Below are 19,410 nucleotides of genomic sequence, written 5' to 3'. Positions count from 1 at the left end.
TCTTCGGTATATCGAGTGCGGAGGAGAGGTTGGGCGGGAGAGGGATATGAAGCATGCGTACATTGACTGCAGTCCATACCACCTTGTATTACTCACTGACCATAACACTCCTTCTTTACCATCGTGCTCTGTTTAGAGGGTCGTGGACATATTTATGTCCAAATCAAAAGCTATAGTTTAGAGAATTTTCTTGTTCCTGTTTTCTTACTTCCTATGCTAACGTTTCTAGAATATTCTGATGAAGAAATAACCACGGAACCGAGGGTTTGCAAAGTAAACAAGATATAGCTGTAATTACCTCTCTTCTCTGTTTGATGTTATACTCCTCTGTACGAGGTAGAAAAAGCAGCATCTTTTTGAAACACCTAACTTCACAATTAATGGATGAAACAACCCAGGCAGGGCTGGCAGGGCTGGAGGGGGGGGCGATCACGTGGTGCCCATACCATAGGTTACTCGTACCTACGCCCGGTACCTACACCGGAATGGATGCTCTCCGCAGTTAAAAAGAACCACATTTATTCATCTCTAGCCTGTAGTTGACCTAGCTTGGGGTACCACTCACAGACAGGTCACTGTTCAGGGGCTCAAGTTCAACTGCCTAGACGGCCTAGCATATTAGCCAGGCATTGCTGACCTGGTCTGCCACCTCACTGGCAAAATATTCTTGCCTTCTGGAAGCCCTGGTAGTTTTTCGATTCTCCAGCTTTTTCTCCCACAACAAACAACCCTTTTTGGCCCTGCCTCAACAGAACGGTGTGCAACTTGATTGCTGTGCACTGTACAGCGTCTGCTAGCCCTTCTTCCTCCCTTCGCACGGGTGAATCCTTTTCGTTTATTTTCTTTTACTTTCTTGATGTTTTGGTCTGTCAATGCAGGAACCTCAGATTGTCCAATCCTAATTATCCGTAGCCGTGGACGTCTCGACTCTCAGCAAGTTCAGCTGTCCCGGTACAAATATACTTTTGACGTGTTTTAACGATCACTTTTCGTGTTGAAGTTGCAAATATGGTGCACATTTTTGACGTTGGAACCCGGGCGTGGCAACCTGACCCGACAGAGGGATGGGTGGGCTCTGAGGTCGTGGAGAAGTTAGTGGATGGAGACAAAGTGACTCTGGTCTTTTCCTTGGATAATGGAGAGGTTAGCATTCCACTCCTTGTTTCCAATGGGCTTCTGAATGTATTTCCCCCCTGTGGTGTAGGGATACAGCTGACATCTATAACCTTCCCCCAAAAACAGACCAAGACGGTCGAGACTACGGAGGCAGAATTACAACTGGACAACAATGGATCGCTTCCACCCCTTATGAATCCGTCGATGCTGGAGGCAAGCGAAGACCTCACTAACCTGTCCCATTTAAACGAACCGGCTGGTACGTCCCTGCCACGATATATCCGTGTTGGGAAGATTGCTCTTCCTCTAATAGACTACTCCTATAGTTCTGCAAGCTATTAAGCTCCGGTACTACCAGAAGGAAATCTACACATACAGTGGCATCGTGCTTATTGCAACAAATCCGTTCGCTCGTGTTGATTCTCTCTATGTTCCGCAGATGGTTCAGATATACGCAGGAAAACAAAGGGCTACACAAGCTCCCCATCTTTTCGCTATTGCTGAAGAAGCATTTTCGTAAGCAGACTTTCCGTCGGTTCTTAACGTTCTCATTTTCTAACGTATAAAATCATAGGGATATGTTGAGAGACTCCCAAAACCAAACAATCGTTGTCTCTGGAGAATCTGGAGCAGGAAAAACTGTGAGCGCGAAATATATCATGAGATACTTTGCCACGAGAGGAACCCCCAATCAATCGGGATCGTACAATGCTGGGAGGGTGGATTCAATTAGCGAGACGGAAGAACAGATTTTGGCGACAAATCCGGTTATGGAAGCTTTTGGAAATGCGAAGACCACTCGTAACGATAATTCTTCACGATTTGGTAAATATATTGAGATTATGTTTGACGAGAAGACAAATATTATCGGAGCGAAAATAAGAACATATCTCCTCGAGCGCTCAAGACTTGTTTTTCAGCCTCTGAAAGAGAGAAATTATCATATTTTCTACCAGCTTGTTGCCGGAGCTTCTGAGTCGGAACGACAGGAGTTGGGCCTCTTGCCTATCGAGGAATTCGAATATCTGAACCAAGGAGGAGCTCCTGTGATCGATGGAGTTGACGATAAAACCGAACTCGATGCGACGAGGAAATCGCTCACGACAATTGGCGTGACGGAGGAGACCCAGGCTGATATATTCCGGGTTCTGGCCGCGCTTCTGCACCTGGGAAATGTCAAGATTGTTGCTACTCGTACTGAATCTTCCCTTTCTTCCACTGAACCGTCCCTTGTGCGGGCGTGTGAGATGTTAGGAATTCAGGCAAGCGAGTTCGCCAAATGGATTGTAAAAAAACAACTCATCACGCGCGGCGAGAAAATAACATCGAATCTTACCCAGCAGCAGGCTATAGTCGTTCGGGACTCAGTTTCGAAATTCATATACTCAAGCTTATTCGACTGGCTAGTCGAAACCATAAACCGCGGGTTGGCAACAGAAGATGTCTTAAATAGAGTTAAATCCTTTATCGGAGTTCTGGATATTTACGGTTTCGAACATTTCGCCAAAAACTCTTTCGAGCAATTTTGTATCAATTATGCGAACGAGAAGCTACAGCAAGAATTTAATCAGCATGTGTTCAAACTTGAACAGGAAGAGTATGTCAGAGAACAAATTGATTGGAAATTTATTGATTTCTCAGATAATCAACCCTGCATCGATCTAATTGAGGGAAAACTTGGAGTTTTGTCACTCCTGGATGAAGAATCTCGATTACCAATGGGCTCTGATGAACAATTCGTGACAAAACTGCATCATCACTTTGGTGCAAATAAACAAAAGTTTTACAAGAAGCCTCGATTTGGAAAATCTGCTTTCACCGTGTGCCATTATGCCGTTGACGTTACGTATGAATCTGATGGGTTTATTGAGAAGAACAGGGACACTGTTCCTGATGAGCACATGGAAATTCTCCGTAAGTCTTCCAACGGCTTTGTGAAGGCTGTGCTCGAAGCTGCCTCTGCCGTTCGCGAAAAGGACTCGGCGGCCGTGTCCTCTCGCCAAGTTGCGGCGCCAGGTCGGAAGATCGGTGTTGCAGTCAACCGCAAACCCACTCTTGGTGGCATTTTCAAGTCCTCGTTGATAGAGCTTATGAACACCATAAACTCGACAGATGTTCATTACATTCGGTGTATTAAACCTAATGAAGGCAAGGAAGCGTGGAAATTTGAAGGACCCATGGTTCTTAGCCAGCTGAGAGCCTGTGGTGTCTTGGAGACTGTTAGGATAAGCTGCGCAGGCTATCCTACACGATGGACATACGAAGAGTTTGCTCTGCGGTACTATATGCTCTGCCATTCATCACAGTGGACTTCGGAGATACGCGATATGGCCCACGCCATTTTACGAAAAGCCCTTGGCGACGTCGGTCATCAGCAGCAGGATAAGTATCAGCTTGGGTTGACGAAAATCTTTTTCCGAGCTGGAATGCTTGCCTTTCTTGAGAATCTCCGCACGTCACGATTGAACGAGTGTGCGACCATGATCCAGAAAAACCTCAAGTGCAAGTACTATCGTCGCAGATACCTCGGGGCTCGGGAGTCTATCCTTACCACACAAAGCGTCATCAGGGGGTTTTTGGCACGGCAACATGCAGAGGAAATTCGTCGTATCAAAGCTGCTACAACTATTCAAAGAGTGTGGCGTGGCCAAAAGGAGCGGAAGAAATATGTCAGTATACGGAAAAATGTTATTCTTTTCGAGTCTATCGCCAAAGGTTACCTTTGTCGACATAATATTATGGATACCATCCTTGGAAATGCAGCCAAAACTATCCAACGTGCATTCCGGTCCTGGCGTTCGATTCGTGCATGGAGGCAATACCGCAGGAAAATTATCATTATTCAGAATCTTTACAGAGGTAGAAAGGCGCGGAGTCAATACAAGAAGCTACGTGAGGAAGCAAGGGATCTTAAACAGATTTCCTATAAATTGGAAAACAAGGTCGTGGAACTCACTCAATCCCTGGGAACACTCAAGCGCGAGAACAAAGTTCTTACAACACAGCTCGAGAACTACGAGAGTCAAGTCAAGTCCTGGAGAAGCCGACACAACGCACTGGAAGCTCGAACCCGCGAATTGCAAGCCGAGGCGAACCAAGCGGGTATTTCAGCTGCACAGTTGACTGCATTGGAAGAGGAAATGGCTAAATTGCAACAAAATCATTCGGAGGCATTGGCAACCGTGAAGCGACTCCAGGAAGAAGAAAAGGCGGCGCGTGAATCTCTCAAATCGGCGATTGCCGAGCTCGAGAAATTGAGACAAGCCAATGAGGATCACGAACTCGATAAGGACTCCCTCCGCCAGCAAATATCTGAACTCCAGGATGAATTAGAGCTTGCTAAGAGATCCGTCCCTGTCAATGGGGTTAATGGCGACCTTCAAAACGGAACTGGCTCTCAGCCTCTTGTTAGTGGACTGATCAACCTTGTTTCGTCAAAGAAACCTAAACCGAAGAGACGCAGTGCTGGGGCTGAAAGGATCGACAGCGATCGCTTAAGTGGTGCCTATAATCCACGACCGGTATCGATGGCCGTGCCAAGTGGAAGCCGTGCACGCTCGAATCTGTCCGGCTCCACTTTTGCTCCAGGGGTTGATTCTATCGAAATGGAACTGGAGAGGCTGTTGTCTGAAGAAGACGCACTTAACGACGAAGTTACGATTGGTCTGATCCGGAACTTGAAAATTCCTCTTCCAGGTTCTACGCCACCACCAACAGAGAAAGAGGTCCTTTTCCCATCATACCTTATAAACCTTGTGACATCTGAGATGTGGAATAACGGCTTTGTGAAGGAATCCGAAAGGTTCCTTGCTAACGTGATGCAATCCATTCAACAAGATGTTATGCAACATGAAGGTGAAGATGCAATTAACCCTGGTGCGTTCTGGCTTTCCAACGTGCACGAGATGCTATCGTTCGTCTTCCTGGCCGAGGATTGGTACGAGGCGCAGAAAACGGACAACTACGAGTACGATCGTCTTTTGGAAATCGTGAAGCATGATCTAGAAAGCTTGGAATTTAACATCTATCACACTTGGATGAAAGTCTTGAAACAAAAGCTTTTCAAGATGGTTGTCCCAGCTATCATCGAGTCTCAGTCACTTCCAGGGTTTGTGACTAACGAAACTAACCGCTTCCTTGGAAAACTCCTCCCATCTAACCCCCCGGCTTACAGCATGGACAATCTCTTGAGCCTTCTCAACAGTGTCTATAAGGCGATGAAAGGGTATTATCTCGAGGACACTATCATTCTGCAAACCGTCAATGAGCTTCTTCGTCTTGTCGGTGTCACTGCATTCAACGATCTGCTGATGAGAAGAAATTTCTTGTCATGGAAGCGTGGCCTGCAAATCAATTACAATATCACTAGGATTGAGGAATGGTGTAAGAGCCATGATATGCCGGAAGGTACCCTGCAACTTGAGCACCTCATGGTAAGTTAACATTTTCGCATCTCTAGCAAATGCTGCTCACTTACTGATATCTCTTTAGCAAGCTACGAAATTACTTCAACTTAAGAAAGCTACTCTCAACGATATCGAGATTATCCAGGATATCTGCTGGATGTGAGCAATCATCCTCCACCAGAGTTCATCAGACCTTAGCTTCTAATTTAATTCCATTTAGGCTCTCCCCCAACCAAATACAGAAACTCCTCAACCAGTATCTGGTTGCCGATTACGAACAGCCCATTAATGGCGAAATCATGAAGGCGGTTGCCTCTCGCGTTACTGAAAAGAGCGATGTCCTTCTCCTGACAGCAGTTGACATGGATGATAGCGGTCCTTACGAAATTGCCGAGCCACGTCAAATCACAGCTCTAGAAACCTACACGCCATCATGTGAGTGACAAATATAACTCCAGCAGACAGGTACCAGTAATATAGACCTTGACTAACAGTATTGTAGGGTTGCAAACACCTCGTCTGAAACGACTCGCGGAGATCGTGTCCACGCAAGCCATGGCACAGCAAGAGAGGTTTGAGATGGGGGAACAGTCTGAGGCTATCGATGTGTCCGCATAAAGCTCTCACTCTACCATGCGTGCCCGCCATTAGCTTTTCCTTTTTAAACTAAAGGAGTTTCTCTACTATTGCCACTCTGCTATTCATCTTCCCCTCTCAGTTGGCCCCCTATGTCTCCTATAGACTCTTGTGGGGAGCGTCCGCAAAACTGCCTAGATTGGTTAGCTTTGCTTCCCCCTGTTAACGCCCACCTCCTTGCCAAACTGGAACCGCCTGTATCGCCGTTTTTTTATATCTTCTTTTTCGTCGTTTAAGAACTTGTCTATATCCCAATTTCTTTAATTTGGGAGCTTGTCTCCTTTTTTTCCTTTTTGTCTCTTATTTGATGTATTGATTTTGGCCTACCCTGCTACCTACCAACCTACAGCAGCTTCCTTATAAGATTTGCTTTTTGCACTGGTTCCCTTCATATTATTTTCTATCTGCTTCTTCTTCGGCTAAAATTCTTTGATGCATTGTAAGACTAGCTTTTTCAGGTGGTTTCTTTCGGCGGGGGGAATCTCGGGAGGCGTAACAAAAATATAATCGACGAGACTCCGGTCCGCAATTTTCTCCTTCTATCAAATATACTCCATATTTCGTCTGGTGGTGGTTTCTTCTGTCACTGTCAAATAGTAGATGGATATGTATGTATCATAGTTGAAATGGAATTTAGTCCTGGTAAGAGGGTTTCAAATCCCCGTTTAAGACTCCGTAATCCTCATTTATTGATGACTGTCATCCCTCTTCATCCGAGTCTTGGCGCTATGTTCTGATATGAGAGAGTGGTTGGTAGGTTTGGAAAATAAATCCACAAGCCATGTTTTTTCCTCCTCTATATTTAAGAATCCTTATCAATAATACACCATACCCTTTGTTTTTTTCCCTCCAGTCTCTTTATCTTTTTGACTGGAGAATTGAAAAGCAAATTAAAAGCAGGAGAGCTGCTCTGAGCCTGTAGTACCCCGCCTATCGACTGCCTGTTGACAACCCACCATGAAAACCCTAAACTTCATCACAGGCAATAAAAATAAGTTAGCTGAAGTTCAGGCGATTTTGGGGGATGACATCGAAGTGCAGCATCGGACTATCGATGTGCCTGAGATTCAGGGATCCATCGAAGACATTGCAAAGGAGAAATGTCGGCGGGCGGCCAAAATCGTAGGTCCAAGAATCTCTCAGCTTTCCCTTTTTCTGATCCCGGTGAATATATATCTAGAACCAAATTATGATGTATAGAAGAATGTAGTCTACTACATATTGGCTTTAAGTAGATATTAGGTTTTGGATTGGGATTGTGGAAGATGATCTGGCTAATTTGTGACTGAACAGATACGAGGGCCAGTATTGACCGAGGACACAGCTCTGGAGTTTAATGCATTAAATGGGTTACCAGGACCATATATGTAAGTTTTATTATTTGTTTCCGGCATCCTCAGAATCATTAGTGTCCACCAGGTCATATCCTTTGTTACTCCATATATATTACTCTATCTGCTACGAATGGTTGAGCCGAAAGTATGAACTGGCCGAAAAGATTGAAATTAACATCCAAGTCTAGCAAATGGTTTCTAGAAGCTCTGGGCCACGACGGGCTTAACAAACTGCTGGATCCATACCAGGACAAATCCGTCGTAGCTGTGTGCACATTTGCCTTCTCTAGCGGGCCGGGAAAGGAACCTATGCTCTTTCAAGGGAGGACAGAGGTAATGCATTAGTTACCTTGTTGCCCACTCACGCCACTTCGAACACGGCCAGCGTCAGTGTTCAGGATGGCAATCTCATTTCTAACGCTTGGCTTTCCCTCATAATAGGGTCGACTTGTTCCCGCAAGAGGTCCAACAAATTTTGGTATAATTCCCTATAATTCCCCTCCCTTCCTGTCCAGGATGTAAAAACCGAACAGGATGATGTCAAATCTGATGTTTTGGGGTGGGCGGCATAGGTTGGGATCCCGTGTTCGAGTATCAGGGAAAGACGTTTGCGGAGATGGACAAGCATGAAAAAGTATGTAGAGCCCTCCCACCGCACACCCGTCAATCACGACACTGTAGACTCCCTTCCAGCAGGTAGTCGAGAAGTTTACAAGACCATTGCCGCTGAGATGCTATCAATCCCCATAGAATTTGATTTCCCACCGATCCAAAGCGCTTGCGAAGCTGAAGCAATGGCTCGTAGCAACACAACCCTGACAATTATCCCACGGCTGCCATAGAAAAAAGTTCTAGGGATGCGTGGGAACGGTAAATGGGGTGTAGTGGACGGCTCAATCTGAAGTTTCAGCTTGTGACTTCTTCCAGGCTTCTATCCAAGCCTCGATGCGGGCGCAATTGCTTTCGATATCCACATCTTCCTGACTTGTCAATTCCACAACGATTTCCTCGTCGTATGACTGCCTCGCTTCATCAAGGAGGACTTCGAAAATTTCCGCATCGATGTTTTCCTGCAATTTGCGTTCCGGATAGCCTCTATAGAAATAAATGGCAGGCGATTTGATCAGTATTTTGATCCGTTATGAACGATTCCGTGACCTTCCCAGCACGCACCCACATCCCCACGGGGCAAAAAAAGCTCACAGGGCAAGGGGTTGTTTAAATTACCTGGCAGCTAGCCGATCGTACAATGTAGATGTAGAAGGGCACCGAATCACCACAACAAGATCAATCCAGGACTTGGGAAATATGTCACAGGCATGCCAGTCAATTAGGCACCCTCCCTTGAGCACATCGTCTTCTATCGTATCAAGTAGCTTTACACACAACACTCATCAACGAAGGCCAAACCCACCATAACCCAGTATCATGGAGTAAAAAGCAGCAGAAAAAAATAAAACAGTTACTACGTACCTTATCCTCATCCACAATATAGCACTTCAACTCATCATCATATCCCTCATGGCACTCGCGATCTTTCACGACTTGATTGATGGAGAAGTGTCGCAAGCCGGTGCTCTGCGCTAGTTGTTCGCAATGTACCGTTTTGCCTACGCCTGGTGTGCCAGTGATGATAACATTGGGGAGGGCTCTCATCTCTTCTTGCTGCAGTTGGCAGGATGTTATATTTTCTAACCGAAAGTATATGTAGTTAGTTAAGGAGAAAGAGTAAGAAGAGGAGTGGGGGAAAGAGGGGAATATTTGAACAGTTGAATAACTTGCGACTGGAAAAAAAATTATATAAAATACATCAGCGAAATTTATTGATACGGTGGGATCACGTGGTTTTGATCACCAGGATATATTACGGTGTTGATACGGCGTCTCTTGAAGGAGAGCATGAACCGAGCCTCAGATTAGACAATATAAAATAAAACATTGGAGACAGAAGATTTCATATCCTCTGGATTATCAAATATGGAGACTACTGTCATATTATAGGTGCAGCCAGCGTGTCGAACATATATCTATGGCCCAGTCTAACATCTGGATGAAGCAGCACACTGACTGGGCGATTTTCCCTTCGCGTTGGCGGGGACAATCTAACTTCGTTAGAAATTCCGCACAGAGCGTGGAACAGAATGGTGGGTTTGCAGCTGAATCAACAACATACTTGAGGATTTCAAACTCCTTGTACTTCTGCAAGTATCCGAAGCCTCGACGGTACGCCTTTAAAAGACGACCTGGATCCTGGGATTTGACTCGAGTATCAATTAATCGTTCGATCGCGGGTGATGTTTTGAACATCGGATCAAAGACTAGGAGGTTCGTGCTTCCATTTTTGTGGGTTTCGAATCCGACGACTGTCAGAGAGTGACCTGATTCAGATGAATATGGATGGTCAAGTCTAATCATAAATAGATGGTGATGCTTTCTACATACCTTCGTGCTGGAAATAGATAGGAGGCAGTTCGGTCTGAATTACCTTTTCGGTGCTTCCGGAGGTTCCCTGGAGGAAATATTCCATTGTATCACCAAGCAGTGCATCGTGGGCAGAAGTATCTTTGGTAGGACTGAAAGCGCCAGCCGTGCATCTGGCCAGGGGGGTTAGATTGATTTTCTCGATAGTATGACATCAGGGGATTCAGGATACATACACGATACCTAAGCTGAGGAAAAGGGCTTGGGCCTATTTATGCTTTAGTACAGTTCATACATAAGGAAATCCGCTACTCAATTACTTTGGATATAGGTGTATTTACCTCAGAAGTGCCAATATATTTTCTCGTCCCTTTAATGCCCCCAGTTTCTATTCTCGCTGAACTGTTAAATCCTAGATCCCAGGCCTGTTCAATCAAATCTTGTAGCCGCAGTATCGTGGGAAGTTTCCCAGGAAATTGTTCGTGACCATCTGCTCGGCTATCCTGGATATAAGAAATAAGCATTTGGATATTTCTATATCCACAGAAACCTCCTTCTTTCGGCATCTTGAATATATGCCGGACGGCGGGGTTGCAGAGAAAGGCCCGTTCAACGGTTTCATCTAATTGGCAGAGCTGGGAAAGTACGGGGATAAGATACGAAGTCTCGTTTGCCACAGATTCGACTTTTCGCAGTGTGCCATTTGGTTCAATTCTATTGGAAATTGTAACTTTTGCACCTGCTTCCAGCATTCTGCGAAGCCACGATGGCATTTGCTTTTCATGAGCGTACGGTCCTAATTCCAATCCCTAACGGAGAGATAATCAGCAAGATAACGCTTTTCATTCGTTGCGCGACAAGAGAGAGAAATGTTACCACAAGTCGATGCGGGAAGCTTCCACTACTGCGACGATGTTTTCGTCTTGATTTGTGCATCCTCCTATGCGAAGATCCCGAATCTGCCTTTGAATCTCTGCGAGAGTGCTTCGGCTGGAGAACGTCATCTCTGTTGCGAAGAGCCTTGGGCAGTTTTGTGGAGAAGTAACTCTCGATATCATCGTATACATGATTTGCAGTAACACTGTTGTCCTCCGCTTCATCCCTTTCCGGGGGAGGCTCGGCTTTGGGAACAACAATGGCTTCCTCAAACACCATGCCCTCCCCAAGATGGAGGTCTAGGTGGCTTGAGAGCTCAGCAGCGGAGATAATCTCCCCACAACCTTGCGGGCAGTCAACGTAGCCATCGAGGAAATAATCCTCATCATTGATGGGGAGAGATCCGGTAGCTAGCATAGGGGAATCACCGGGTTTCTCCGCGATATGGTTCAGATTTGATGAGACAATGGAGGATGGTTCCTCAGTCGCAATTAAACTAGAAAGTTCGTTTTCCGGATGGCAAAGCTCCACATGTTGAGTTAAGAAATAGGGATCTGAGTCTGAGAAAGCACAGAGTGGACATGGTAAGACATCGGATTCCATGCTACCATTGTCCATCATCCCTTTCTAATGGAAAGGACAAATTAGATATCGGATTCCTTTCAGATGTTTAGTTATAGGTCAGTGAAAAATATAAAAGAAAATAAGTATTTTAATTATAGAGAGTAGTTAACTCAGGTGGGGCACAAGCAAACACCTGTTGACTATAGATGTGATTGTAGTTGAGAGTCAGTTGAATCAAGATAGACACAAGCTATTTTCTGGTGAAAGTGTCTTTTCATTAAGTTGCCAATGCACAAAAATGTGGATTAAGTATCATATAGTTTTGACCCGGGACCAAAGCCAACAACACACATGACTTGTACTTCTGTAGTTAATTAGTTTGATAACCAATTACTAACTAAATAACTGGTAGGATCTAACCACCAGCTATGGATATAACTATTACAATTTAAGCTTGGACATGGTTATTTTACATCTTGTATGAAAAGACTCAAAAACTATAAATTCTGACAGATGTGAGTTGTGTGATTTAGATATTTATAAGTACAAGTTGATTCACATTACTATTATAGAAGAGTAGTATCAGGATATATTGCTGAAAATGAGAAAAATAAGTAAAAGGATACAAAATCTAGTCTTTGAATTTAAGGAAGAAACTATTCCTGGGCCCGCTACTTCATGCTTTGTTGAACAGTTTATTAGAACATGTGTGCAACAAGTACAATACACTTGAGCATATAAGAACAAAATAGTGTCATTTGATTTTAATTTATATAGATATTTTAGGTTAAAATCTGGTTTGTTCAAATATAGTGATTTCGGTGACCTCGTTGAGATCTACAGTTAACCAACTCTTACTCCGTACTCCGGAGCGCCGGTTTAGCTTTTGCCGAATTAACCCCGCGAAACAAACAGAGCAAACAACCTCCCGCTAGTTAATGTGGTCGGCGCAGGCAAAAAGAGAAGAAAAAAAAAAAAAAAAAAAAAAAAAAAAAGGGAAAAGAAAAGAAATTTATCTGCGGAAAATTTCTCTGGGTTTCCGTCCGCTAAGTTATATCGCAGAAGAATCTGAATATTAGCTGAACTATTGACTATTATTATTCTCTTCATGCTCAGCCAGGATACTTTATTTTAATTTATATATATATATACCACGCCCTGTGTGTTTTGAATTCCTATCTTCCAAAGGGAAAACATCCTATCTCACACCACAACAAGCCACAGCCAACCGAGAAGAAAAAGAAAGCGGAAAGGGAAAACGTGTTTTGCTTCAGCCCATATTGCGTGATTCGCTGCAGTGAAGAAGTGTAATTCCGGCGCAAAACCGCTAAAGGGGAGCGATCTTCCTTGTTAACTTTTTATCCGATATGGTTATATACACTTTTTAAATTTGCCTTACTCACTTATCACGAAGGAAGGGGGAAAATCCTTGAAAACGTTCATGCAGATATAATTCCCTCGCTTCGCCCCCTCGTTTCCTCTACAACTTACTCTTCAATTCGCACTCTCAATCCCTTTTCGCATCATTGTTCAATCTCAGCTACACTTGTGTTTTGACGCCACTACCTGAACTCAGGGCTTAGGCCTTTGAACCCCGGGCTTCAGCTCCGGTTCAGCGCAAAATGAGTCTGCACTCTCAGTTGATTGCAAATGGAAACGACAATGTCCCTCTCCCCAATGGGATAACCACCTATCCCACAGAATGGGTGGTGCAGAAATTTGGCGGAACAAGCGTGGGGAAGTTTGCCGTGGAAATTGTGAACCGTGTGATCTAGTATGTTACCACCCAAACACACCCACACACACACACACACACACACACACACACTCTCTCTCTCTCTCTCTCTCTCTCTCTCTCTCTCTGTGATAATTTTGGCAATTGGATTTCAAGTAACTTGCCTTTTTCCTTCCCATGTCTATAGTCCTAGTACCCTCACACATCGCGTTGCGGTCGTCTGCTCTGCGTGGAGCAGTTCTTCCAAAGCGGAGGGAACCACGAATCGGTGAGTCACATCCCCCTATCAATATACCCCACGACATAACAGCTTTGGCTATCCCACTTGATTCACAATCACCTAGTGTACTAACAAATATCTCTGTTATACTATAGACTACTTCGCGCAGCTAGAGAAGCGGGGAAAAATGCAAAGTCCACCCAATATGTGTCCCTGGTCCATGCCGTCCGTGATGAACACATCCAGGTCGCTAGTGACCTCCTTCAAAATACCGAACTCAAGAACCAGCTGATCCAGGAGATCGAAGAAGAATGCAGCCACATACTCAAAATCCTCGAAGCTGCCCAAACACTAGGGGAAATATCTATCAGATGCGTGGACAAGGTGATTAGCACCGGCGAGAAGCTCAGCTGTCGCATGATGACCGCCCTGCTCCATGATCACGGTGTTGATTCTGAATACATCGATCTATCAGACATAGTCGATTTTGCGATAAACGTCCAATCGCTCGATCAAGCGTTCTACGACCGTCTTGCGGCCGCTCTAGGTGAAAATATAAAAGCATGTGGGAGAAAAGTCCCGGTGATCACGGGCTATTTCGGGCCGGTGCCGGGAGGTTTGCTGGAAAAAGTTGGCCGAGGCTACACAGATCTGTGCGCTGCTCTTGTGGCGGTGGGCGTCAGTGCCCACGAGCTTCAGGTCTGGAAGGAGGTGGACGGGATTTTCACTGCTGATCCACGAAAAGTACCCACAGCTCGACTCCTGCCGGCGATCACTCCGGCAGAAGCTGCTGAATTGACATTCTACGGCTCTGAGGTCATCCATCCTTTCACCATGGAGCAGGTGATCAGAGCCAGAATCCCCATCCGGATTAAAAACGTTATGAAACCCCGGGGCAAGGGGACGGTGATTTACCCAGACTCGATTGCGGAGCTCGACGAGACGACACCGGGCCACAACCCCAAACTCTTCCGCACCCGGAGCTCCAGTACACTCTCCCAGCGTCAGGAGGGCCCCAAGCGACCAACTGCAGTAACAACCAAACACAAAATTCTTGTTATAAATGTGCACTCGAACAAGCGGTCACTTTCCCACGGGTTTTTCGCGGGTATCTTCTCCGTGCTAGATAAGTGGCGTCTGTCCATCGATCTAATATCCACCAGCGAAGTGCACGTTTCGTTAGCGCTGCATTCCGAACTACCTTTGCTAAACGGGGTCGGGCAGGATGAGTACCAGATAATCGACGAAGATCTCCGAGGCGCCATCCAGGACCTCCGCCGGTATGGCACGGTGGACATCATTCCGCAAATGGCCATTCTGAGCCTCGTGGGGAGACATATGAAGAACATGGTTGGTATTGCGGGGCGCATGTTTTCCACCCTGGGGGAGCACAATGTCAACATCGAAATGATTTCACAGGGTATGCAGTGTTCCTCTCGTCTCCTTTGCTTTTCCTGTTGATTTTTTCCGTCCCCTTTTTTCTTTTTTCTTTTTTCATTTTCCCATTTTTTGCTGTACAACCTCCGAATTTCAACCACCCTTTTAGGAACGTGCTAATATTCCTTCTTTGGTTTCAAAATTTCAGGTGCTAGCGAAATCAACATATCGTGCGTCATCGAAGAGAGAGATGCAGACCGCGCCCTCAACATCCTCCATACAAACCTCTTCACTTTCCTTGATTGATTGATCAACTTCAACAGCAATTAACAACCACGAGACTCTGCCCCATTGATTGGTACGACATTTTATGAAACAGTTGAATATGCGGAAGAACTACAAAACACAATAATAAAAATAAAATAAACAAACAAGCAAGACACATCTTCGAACTGAAAAGATAATAAAACACAAAAGGCGTTGTAGCACTTTGGCTGAGAATGATGAAACGAACAAGCACTCCAACGTGAGATTCAAATACATACCCTCCCTACCTAGGGTTATGTGTAGAGAATTAAAAAGTTTTGGTCTGTTCCGATTCCAACAACCGGATTTTAAAAATACAGACATGAAATATCCACAGATGGTTTATAGAGATTACCTTCTTGTTTTTTTTTTTTCCCTTTTCCGGATGATGGAGGGTTTAAGAAGCGCCCAAAGGTGTTTCTCTGCGGTAGTGGGAATCATGGGGCATGGAATGACAGGCGCACGCATCGCATGGAGATATTCATTGCGGCGTGAAAGTTTTGTTGAGATGAACTTAGCAGAGAGCGGGCAGGAGATAGAAAGACAAGATGGACGGAGAGAGCAAGGGCAGAATTAGCACCCTATGAACTTCGACACTAATTCTAGATAGACGTCTTGAGACTGTCAGATCGATCGTCGAAGTCATCTCAACCAATTTTCTTTTTCTGGTTTTAAGCTTTTTTTGCTTTTTCTTCTCCCTTTTTTCTTTGGACGGGATTGGTCATTTGTTCCCTGATCTCTACTCATTACTCATTATATCCACCTCTTCGATATGCCAGAGGCCCACTCTGCCTTCCCCACTGCCGATGAATAATTGGAGGATGCAACATGTCCAGTATTGTGTCTTCTCGTTGGTCTGGATGATTTCGGCTGATGCGATTTGAAGATACATAGTTCACATGTCAGGTCCGCTGTGCTTTGGCAGGGGGGTTATTGGACGATGGTTGTCGCGTACACCGCTTGTATTTCGCCCACAGCACACTGGCGGAGAAGTGGAAATCTACACCAATGAGTGATCAACAAATGGTTTTTTCCATACCCTCTCCATCCAGTTCCTCTGCTTTTATCGTTCGTTTTCCAATCCTCGGAATGAAGAAGAAAGGAATTGGATAGGGTGGGATTCCGTTTTCGGGCTCTGGGCGCTCGGAGACTCGCTTAAGTGTTTTCTGCTGAGCAAGTAAAAGAGAGTGAGTGGGGTCGTGGGAGGCGGACTATGAGAGCAGAGGAGGAGATCGCATCTTGTCGTGCGGGTTTCCCCCCCCTTCTAGTTCTCTCCATCTGTTGTGTACATACATACATACATACATACATCACTTGCGCCAATATTTATTATTATATAAAGATACTTAATGATTAATTAAAGTAATCTCTGCTTGCACGACTAACTGACTACCTCGGAAGCTTACAAAGTGAACGGGGAAATAAAATGGTTCCTACAATTTTCCTTTTTTTTTTTTAAAGAAAGAAAGAAGAAAGAAGAAAGAAGAAAGAAAGATAAAAATCCCATTAGTCGCAACCAACCCAGCACCCAGCGTTTCGGATTTCCCGCATGAAAAGTATATGGTTGGCGAGGAGCGGAGATGCCACCACCTGTAAGGATTGGGATTTTGGCCAGGAATTTCGCCAGAGAAGTTGGCGGCTGCTTGCTTGCAGTTGCACACTCGCTTCCTCGTGCCACGGTCCATGGACCAGCCAGCCCAAGAGACCAACTACGAGCTCCCAGCTGCAGGGATCTTGGTCTGTGGAAGGAGTTTCACCAGCTCGTAGTCCCCCCAAAGAAGGTTTTCCGCTTAGCCGGTGGGACTGTCGAAGTGGATCACCAGCGTCATCAGCAGAGCGAAACATCTGGATCCTGCCAAATCCTGTTGTGCTAGTTTAGTCGATGTGAGTTGGCAGACTGGGTCAAGTTAGTTCGTCGTGAACTCTTGACTCGCATGTTCTGGCCGGCGACAGGGCAGAAGGACGGAAGGACGGGCAATTGGGCTGTGTCTGCAAGGTATCGAATACCATCCGGTACGCATAACACATACACACATACACACACACACACACCATATATATATCTATACATACACTTGTAATGTTAACTTGTCGTTATCAGCTTGCTTGTGGGGATTGGATAATCGTTCCGCATGCAGAGAGCTGCTATTATTATTATTATTATTATTATTATTATTCTCCTTGCTTCTGCTTCTGCTGCTTGCTTCTTCCATCCAGTTGATTCCTCTCCGGGGAGATGATTGGGGGATATGCCCACCATTGAAAAGTGAGGGATATATCCTCTACATCCACGTTCTATTCCCAGCACGCACTGTTCTGTTTCTGGCTTGGTCTGCTTAACGTTTTCGGCATGGGCAAGGGCGGGCAAGTTTGGCTGAATGACAGCACGTACACATGAGGTAGGTACCTTAGGCATATATACACCTGGTTACTCTGCCTGGTTGCTGTTCAACCGTAGACTGTGGAGCTCTGTCATTTTGGAAATGCAGGATAATATATCATATCGTATCGTATTGTACACCGAACCTAATCATCGCCGAGTGGATTCTCCGTAACATACAGTACAGTAAGTAGCATACATTATACATTATATAGTTAGTACCTTGAAAGGGCGAGCCGCCCGTCATCGACAATGCAAGCTGCCTTGGCGCCTGTGCCGTTGCATTTCCTGATATGTACTGTCTGTACAATGTATTTTTACCCTGCTCCTTCCCCTCGACTCTTCTCCCTCTCTCGAACCTCTCTAGCCTCTCGAGCCACTCAAACCTCTCCAACCGCAACATCTCCATCTCTCCATCTCTCCATCTCTCCATCTCTCCATCTCTCCATCTCCATCTCCCTCCCCCATTTCCATCTTCCTACGCGTCTTTTTTTTTTTTTTTTTTTTTTTGTATAAAAGAGGAAAATCCCTAAATCCCCTTCAACTATCTGTAGTTAGTTAGTGCTCAAGTGTCCCCCGCCCGCGCATCAGGTGAAGAGAGAGTGAGAGAGAGAGACAGAGAGAGAGAGAGAGAGAGTGTGTGTGTGTGTGTGTGTCGTCAACAACTACTACTTCCGGTGGTTATCAGCCTCGCTTATCTGACCTGGGCCAGTTCTGCCCTTGGCCTCAGGCGCCCTACCCTGCCGCCTTATCCGCGCCCTCTTCCCCTCAATTTTGTCCCCATCCAATCCAACAAACATCCCTTTCCATCAATCACATCATCCCGCCCAGCCATCAGCCACTTTCTTCCCGAATCCTGTCCAAACTACCTGGGTACATTCTTCCATCATAGTACCCCCATCTCCGTCTCTGCTCTCTCGTCCTCCACTTCAATCACCCATCATTTCCCCCCCCCTCCCCTCCCCTCCTGATTTATTTTCCCTTCAAAAACCCCTCTCTTTTGCATGCTTTGTTCTGTAGTGGGCGGTTCGTCGTCGACGTCCTCAGCTCCTCCCACCACAGCCACATCCCCGCTATTGCAGATCTTGTTTTGCCCGACTCTTCGATATCTCCGCTCCCTTGACATCTTCCTTTCCCAACCTCCCGCCCTTTCCCTCGTGATAGACACGCCCGTTTGACGTGTCAGTCTTCCCCTAGTTTGTGGTTTTGTCATTGTTGGTTCTACTATCGGTATTTTTGTGATGGCTTCGACGCGTCATCCATCGCCTTTGCGCATCTACCAGGACACTGGCCATCCTCCACCCGGGGCTGGCACCGGTAGTGTGACTCAGGCTCCCAACTCTTCATCCACTTCTTCCAACAAGCCAAATCGTCTACAACCTTCTCCCATGCCGCTGCAGCCCATGAGAAACGCGTCGATTAACAAGAATTTCTCCTTGAATCTCCCTTCCAACGGACCATGTCCTATCTCTCCTGTGAAGACCCAGCGTCGCCCAAGCATGTCAGCTTTGGGTCACCGCGAGAAGTTGGGCTTTGTCCCGATATCTGCACCCAATCCCGTCGCATTTACCACGGATTCACCAACAAAACCTTCTAATGGCCAGGCTTACTCCCAACGTGTCCCGCCAATGACACAGCAACCGCTCTTCACCACCTTTTCCAGTATTCCTACCGACCGCCAGAATGCACCCAAGGTACAGCATGTTCATCATCATCATCATCACATGAGTGGCCCACACAATGAAAACTTTACTCCTTCCTTTCCAAATCCTTCCTCTGCAGCCGCTGCTCCTGCCAGACGATCATTAATGGAACCTGCACCGATGAAGGAACGTCAGTCCAAGAAACCCAAGCGCGAAGAATCGGCTTTTGTTGAAGTACCAAATCCTACAGATATGCCCCTTGTTGAGGATGATGGCTCGAAACCCCCATATAGCTACGCTATTCTTATTGGAATGGCCATTCTGCGCTCACCAAACAGACGTCTTACTCTTGCCCAGATCTACAAGTGGATCTCAGACACCTTTGTCTTCTACCGT

At 45.7% G+C, this 19,410-nt stretch overlaps 7 protein-coding genes across 7 annotated transcripts in view; 4 read left to right on the top strand and 3 right to left on the bottom strand.

Annotated features, from left to right (window-relative positions):
* Window positions 1-1,008: 1,008 nt before the first annotated feature.
* On the top strand, window positions 1,009-6,140 carry PADG_05892 (uncharacterized protein; the record flags this gene model as incomplete). Its single annotated transcript, XM_010763158.1, has 7 exons — window positions 1,009-1,143; window positions 1,243-1,375; window positions 1,443-1,632; window positions 1,691-5,549; window positions 5,608-5,681; window positions 5,743-5,957; window positions 6,025-6,140. 7 exons carry the CDS (start codon window positions 1,009-1,011, stop codon window positions 6,138-6,140), a joined length of 4,722 nt encoding a protein of 1,573 aa, XP_010761460.1.
* A 975-nt stretch (window positions 6,141-7,115) lies between these two features.
* On the top strand, window positions 7,116-8,311 carry PADG_05891 (RdgB/HAM1 family non-canonical purine NTP pyrophosphatase; the record flags this gene model as incomplete). Its single annotated transcript, XM_010763157.1, has 6 exons — window positions 7,116-7,280; window positions 7,452-7,525; window positions 7,681-7,825; window positions 7,934-7,970; window positions 8,065-8,126; window positions 8,243-8,311. 6 exons carry the CDS (start codon window positions 7,116-7,118, stop codon window positions 8,309-8,311), a joined length of 552 nt encoding a protein of 183 aa, XP_010761459.1.
* Window positions 8,312-8,385: 74 nt separating this feature from the next.
* Window positions 8,386-9,148, bottom strand: PADG_05890 (nucleoside-triphosphatase; the record flags this gene model as incomplete). Its single annotated transcript, XM_010763156.1, has 3 exons — window positions 8,386-8,587; window positions 8,720-8,868; window positions 8,966-9,148. 3 exons carry the CDS (start codon window positions 9,146-9,148, stop codon window positions 8,386-8,388), a joined length of 534 nt encoding a protein of 177 aa, XP_010761458.1.
* A 334-nt stretch (window positions 9,149-9,482) lies between these two features.
* On the bottom strand, window positions 9,483-11,407 carry PADG_05889 (uncharacterized protein; the record flags this gene model as incomplete). Its single annotated transcript, XM_010762951.1, has 6 exons — window positions 9,483-9,594; window positions 9,666-9,870; window positions 9,935-10,086; window positions 10,150-10,181; window positions 10,255-10,722; window positions 10,790-11,407. The coding sequence occupies 6 exons, from the start codon at window positions 11,405-11,407 to the stop codon at window positions 9,483-9,485; spliced, it is 1,587 nt and encodes a 528-aa protein (XP_010761253.1).
* A 1,568-nt stretch (window positions 11,408-12,975) lies between these two features.
* PADG_05888 (aspartate kinase) lies at window positions 12,976-14,991 on the top strand (the record flags this gene model as incomplete). Its single annotated transcript, XM_010763155.1, has 4 exons — window positions 12,976-13,127; window positions 13,276-13,356; window positions 13,464-14,728; window positions 14,894-14,991. 4 exons carry the CDS (start codon window positions 12,976-12,978, stop codon window positions 14,989-14,991), a joined length of 1,596 nt encoding a protein of 531 aa, XP_010761457.1.
* Window positions 14,992-16,497: 1,506 nt separating this feature from the next.
* On the bottom strand, window positions 16,498-16,836 carry PADG_05887 (uncharacterized protein; the record flags this gene model as incomplete). Its single annotated transcript, XM_010762950.1, has 1 exon — window positions 16,498-16,836. The coding sequence occupies one exon, from the start codon at window positions 16,834-16,836 to the stop codon at window positions 16,498-16,500; it is 339 nt and encodes a 112-aa protein (XP_010761252.1).
* A 1,776-nt stretch (window positions 16,837-18,612) lies between these two features.
* PADG_12000 (uncharacterized protein) overlaps window positions 18,613-19,410 on the top strand; it is a gene marked incomplete at both ends in the record, with an annotated part of 2,401 nt that continues 1,603 nt past the window's right edge. Inside the window, one exon of the mRNA XM_010763289.1 lies at window positions 18,613-19,408. Coding sequence (XP_010761591.1) covers window positions 18,613-19,408 — 796 coding nt within the window. The remainder of the gene's footprint in view (window positions 19,409-19,410) is intronic.

This window comes from Paracoccidioides brasiliensis (assembly GCF_000150735.1).
Source record: "Paracoccidioides brasiliensis Pb18 unplaced genomic scaffold supercont2.7, whole genome shotgun sequence".
In the NCBI taxonomy this organism is placed as follows: Eukaryota; Fungi; Ascomycota; class Eurotiomycetes; order Onygenales; family Ajellomycetaceae; genus Paracoccidioides; species Paracoccidioides brasiliensis.
Note: the sequence above shows the minus strand (reverse complement) of the source record. Positions and strands in the feature narration are given on the sequence as shown.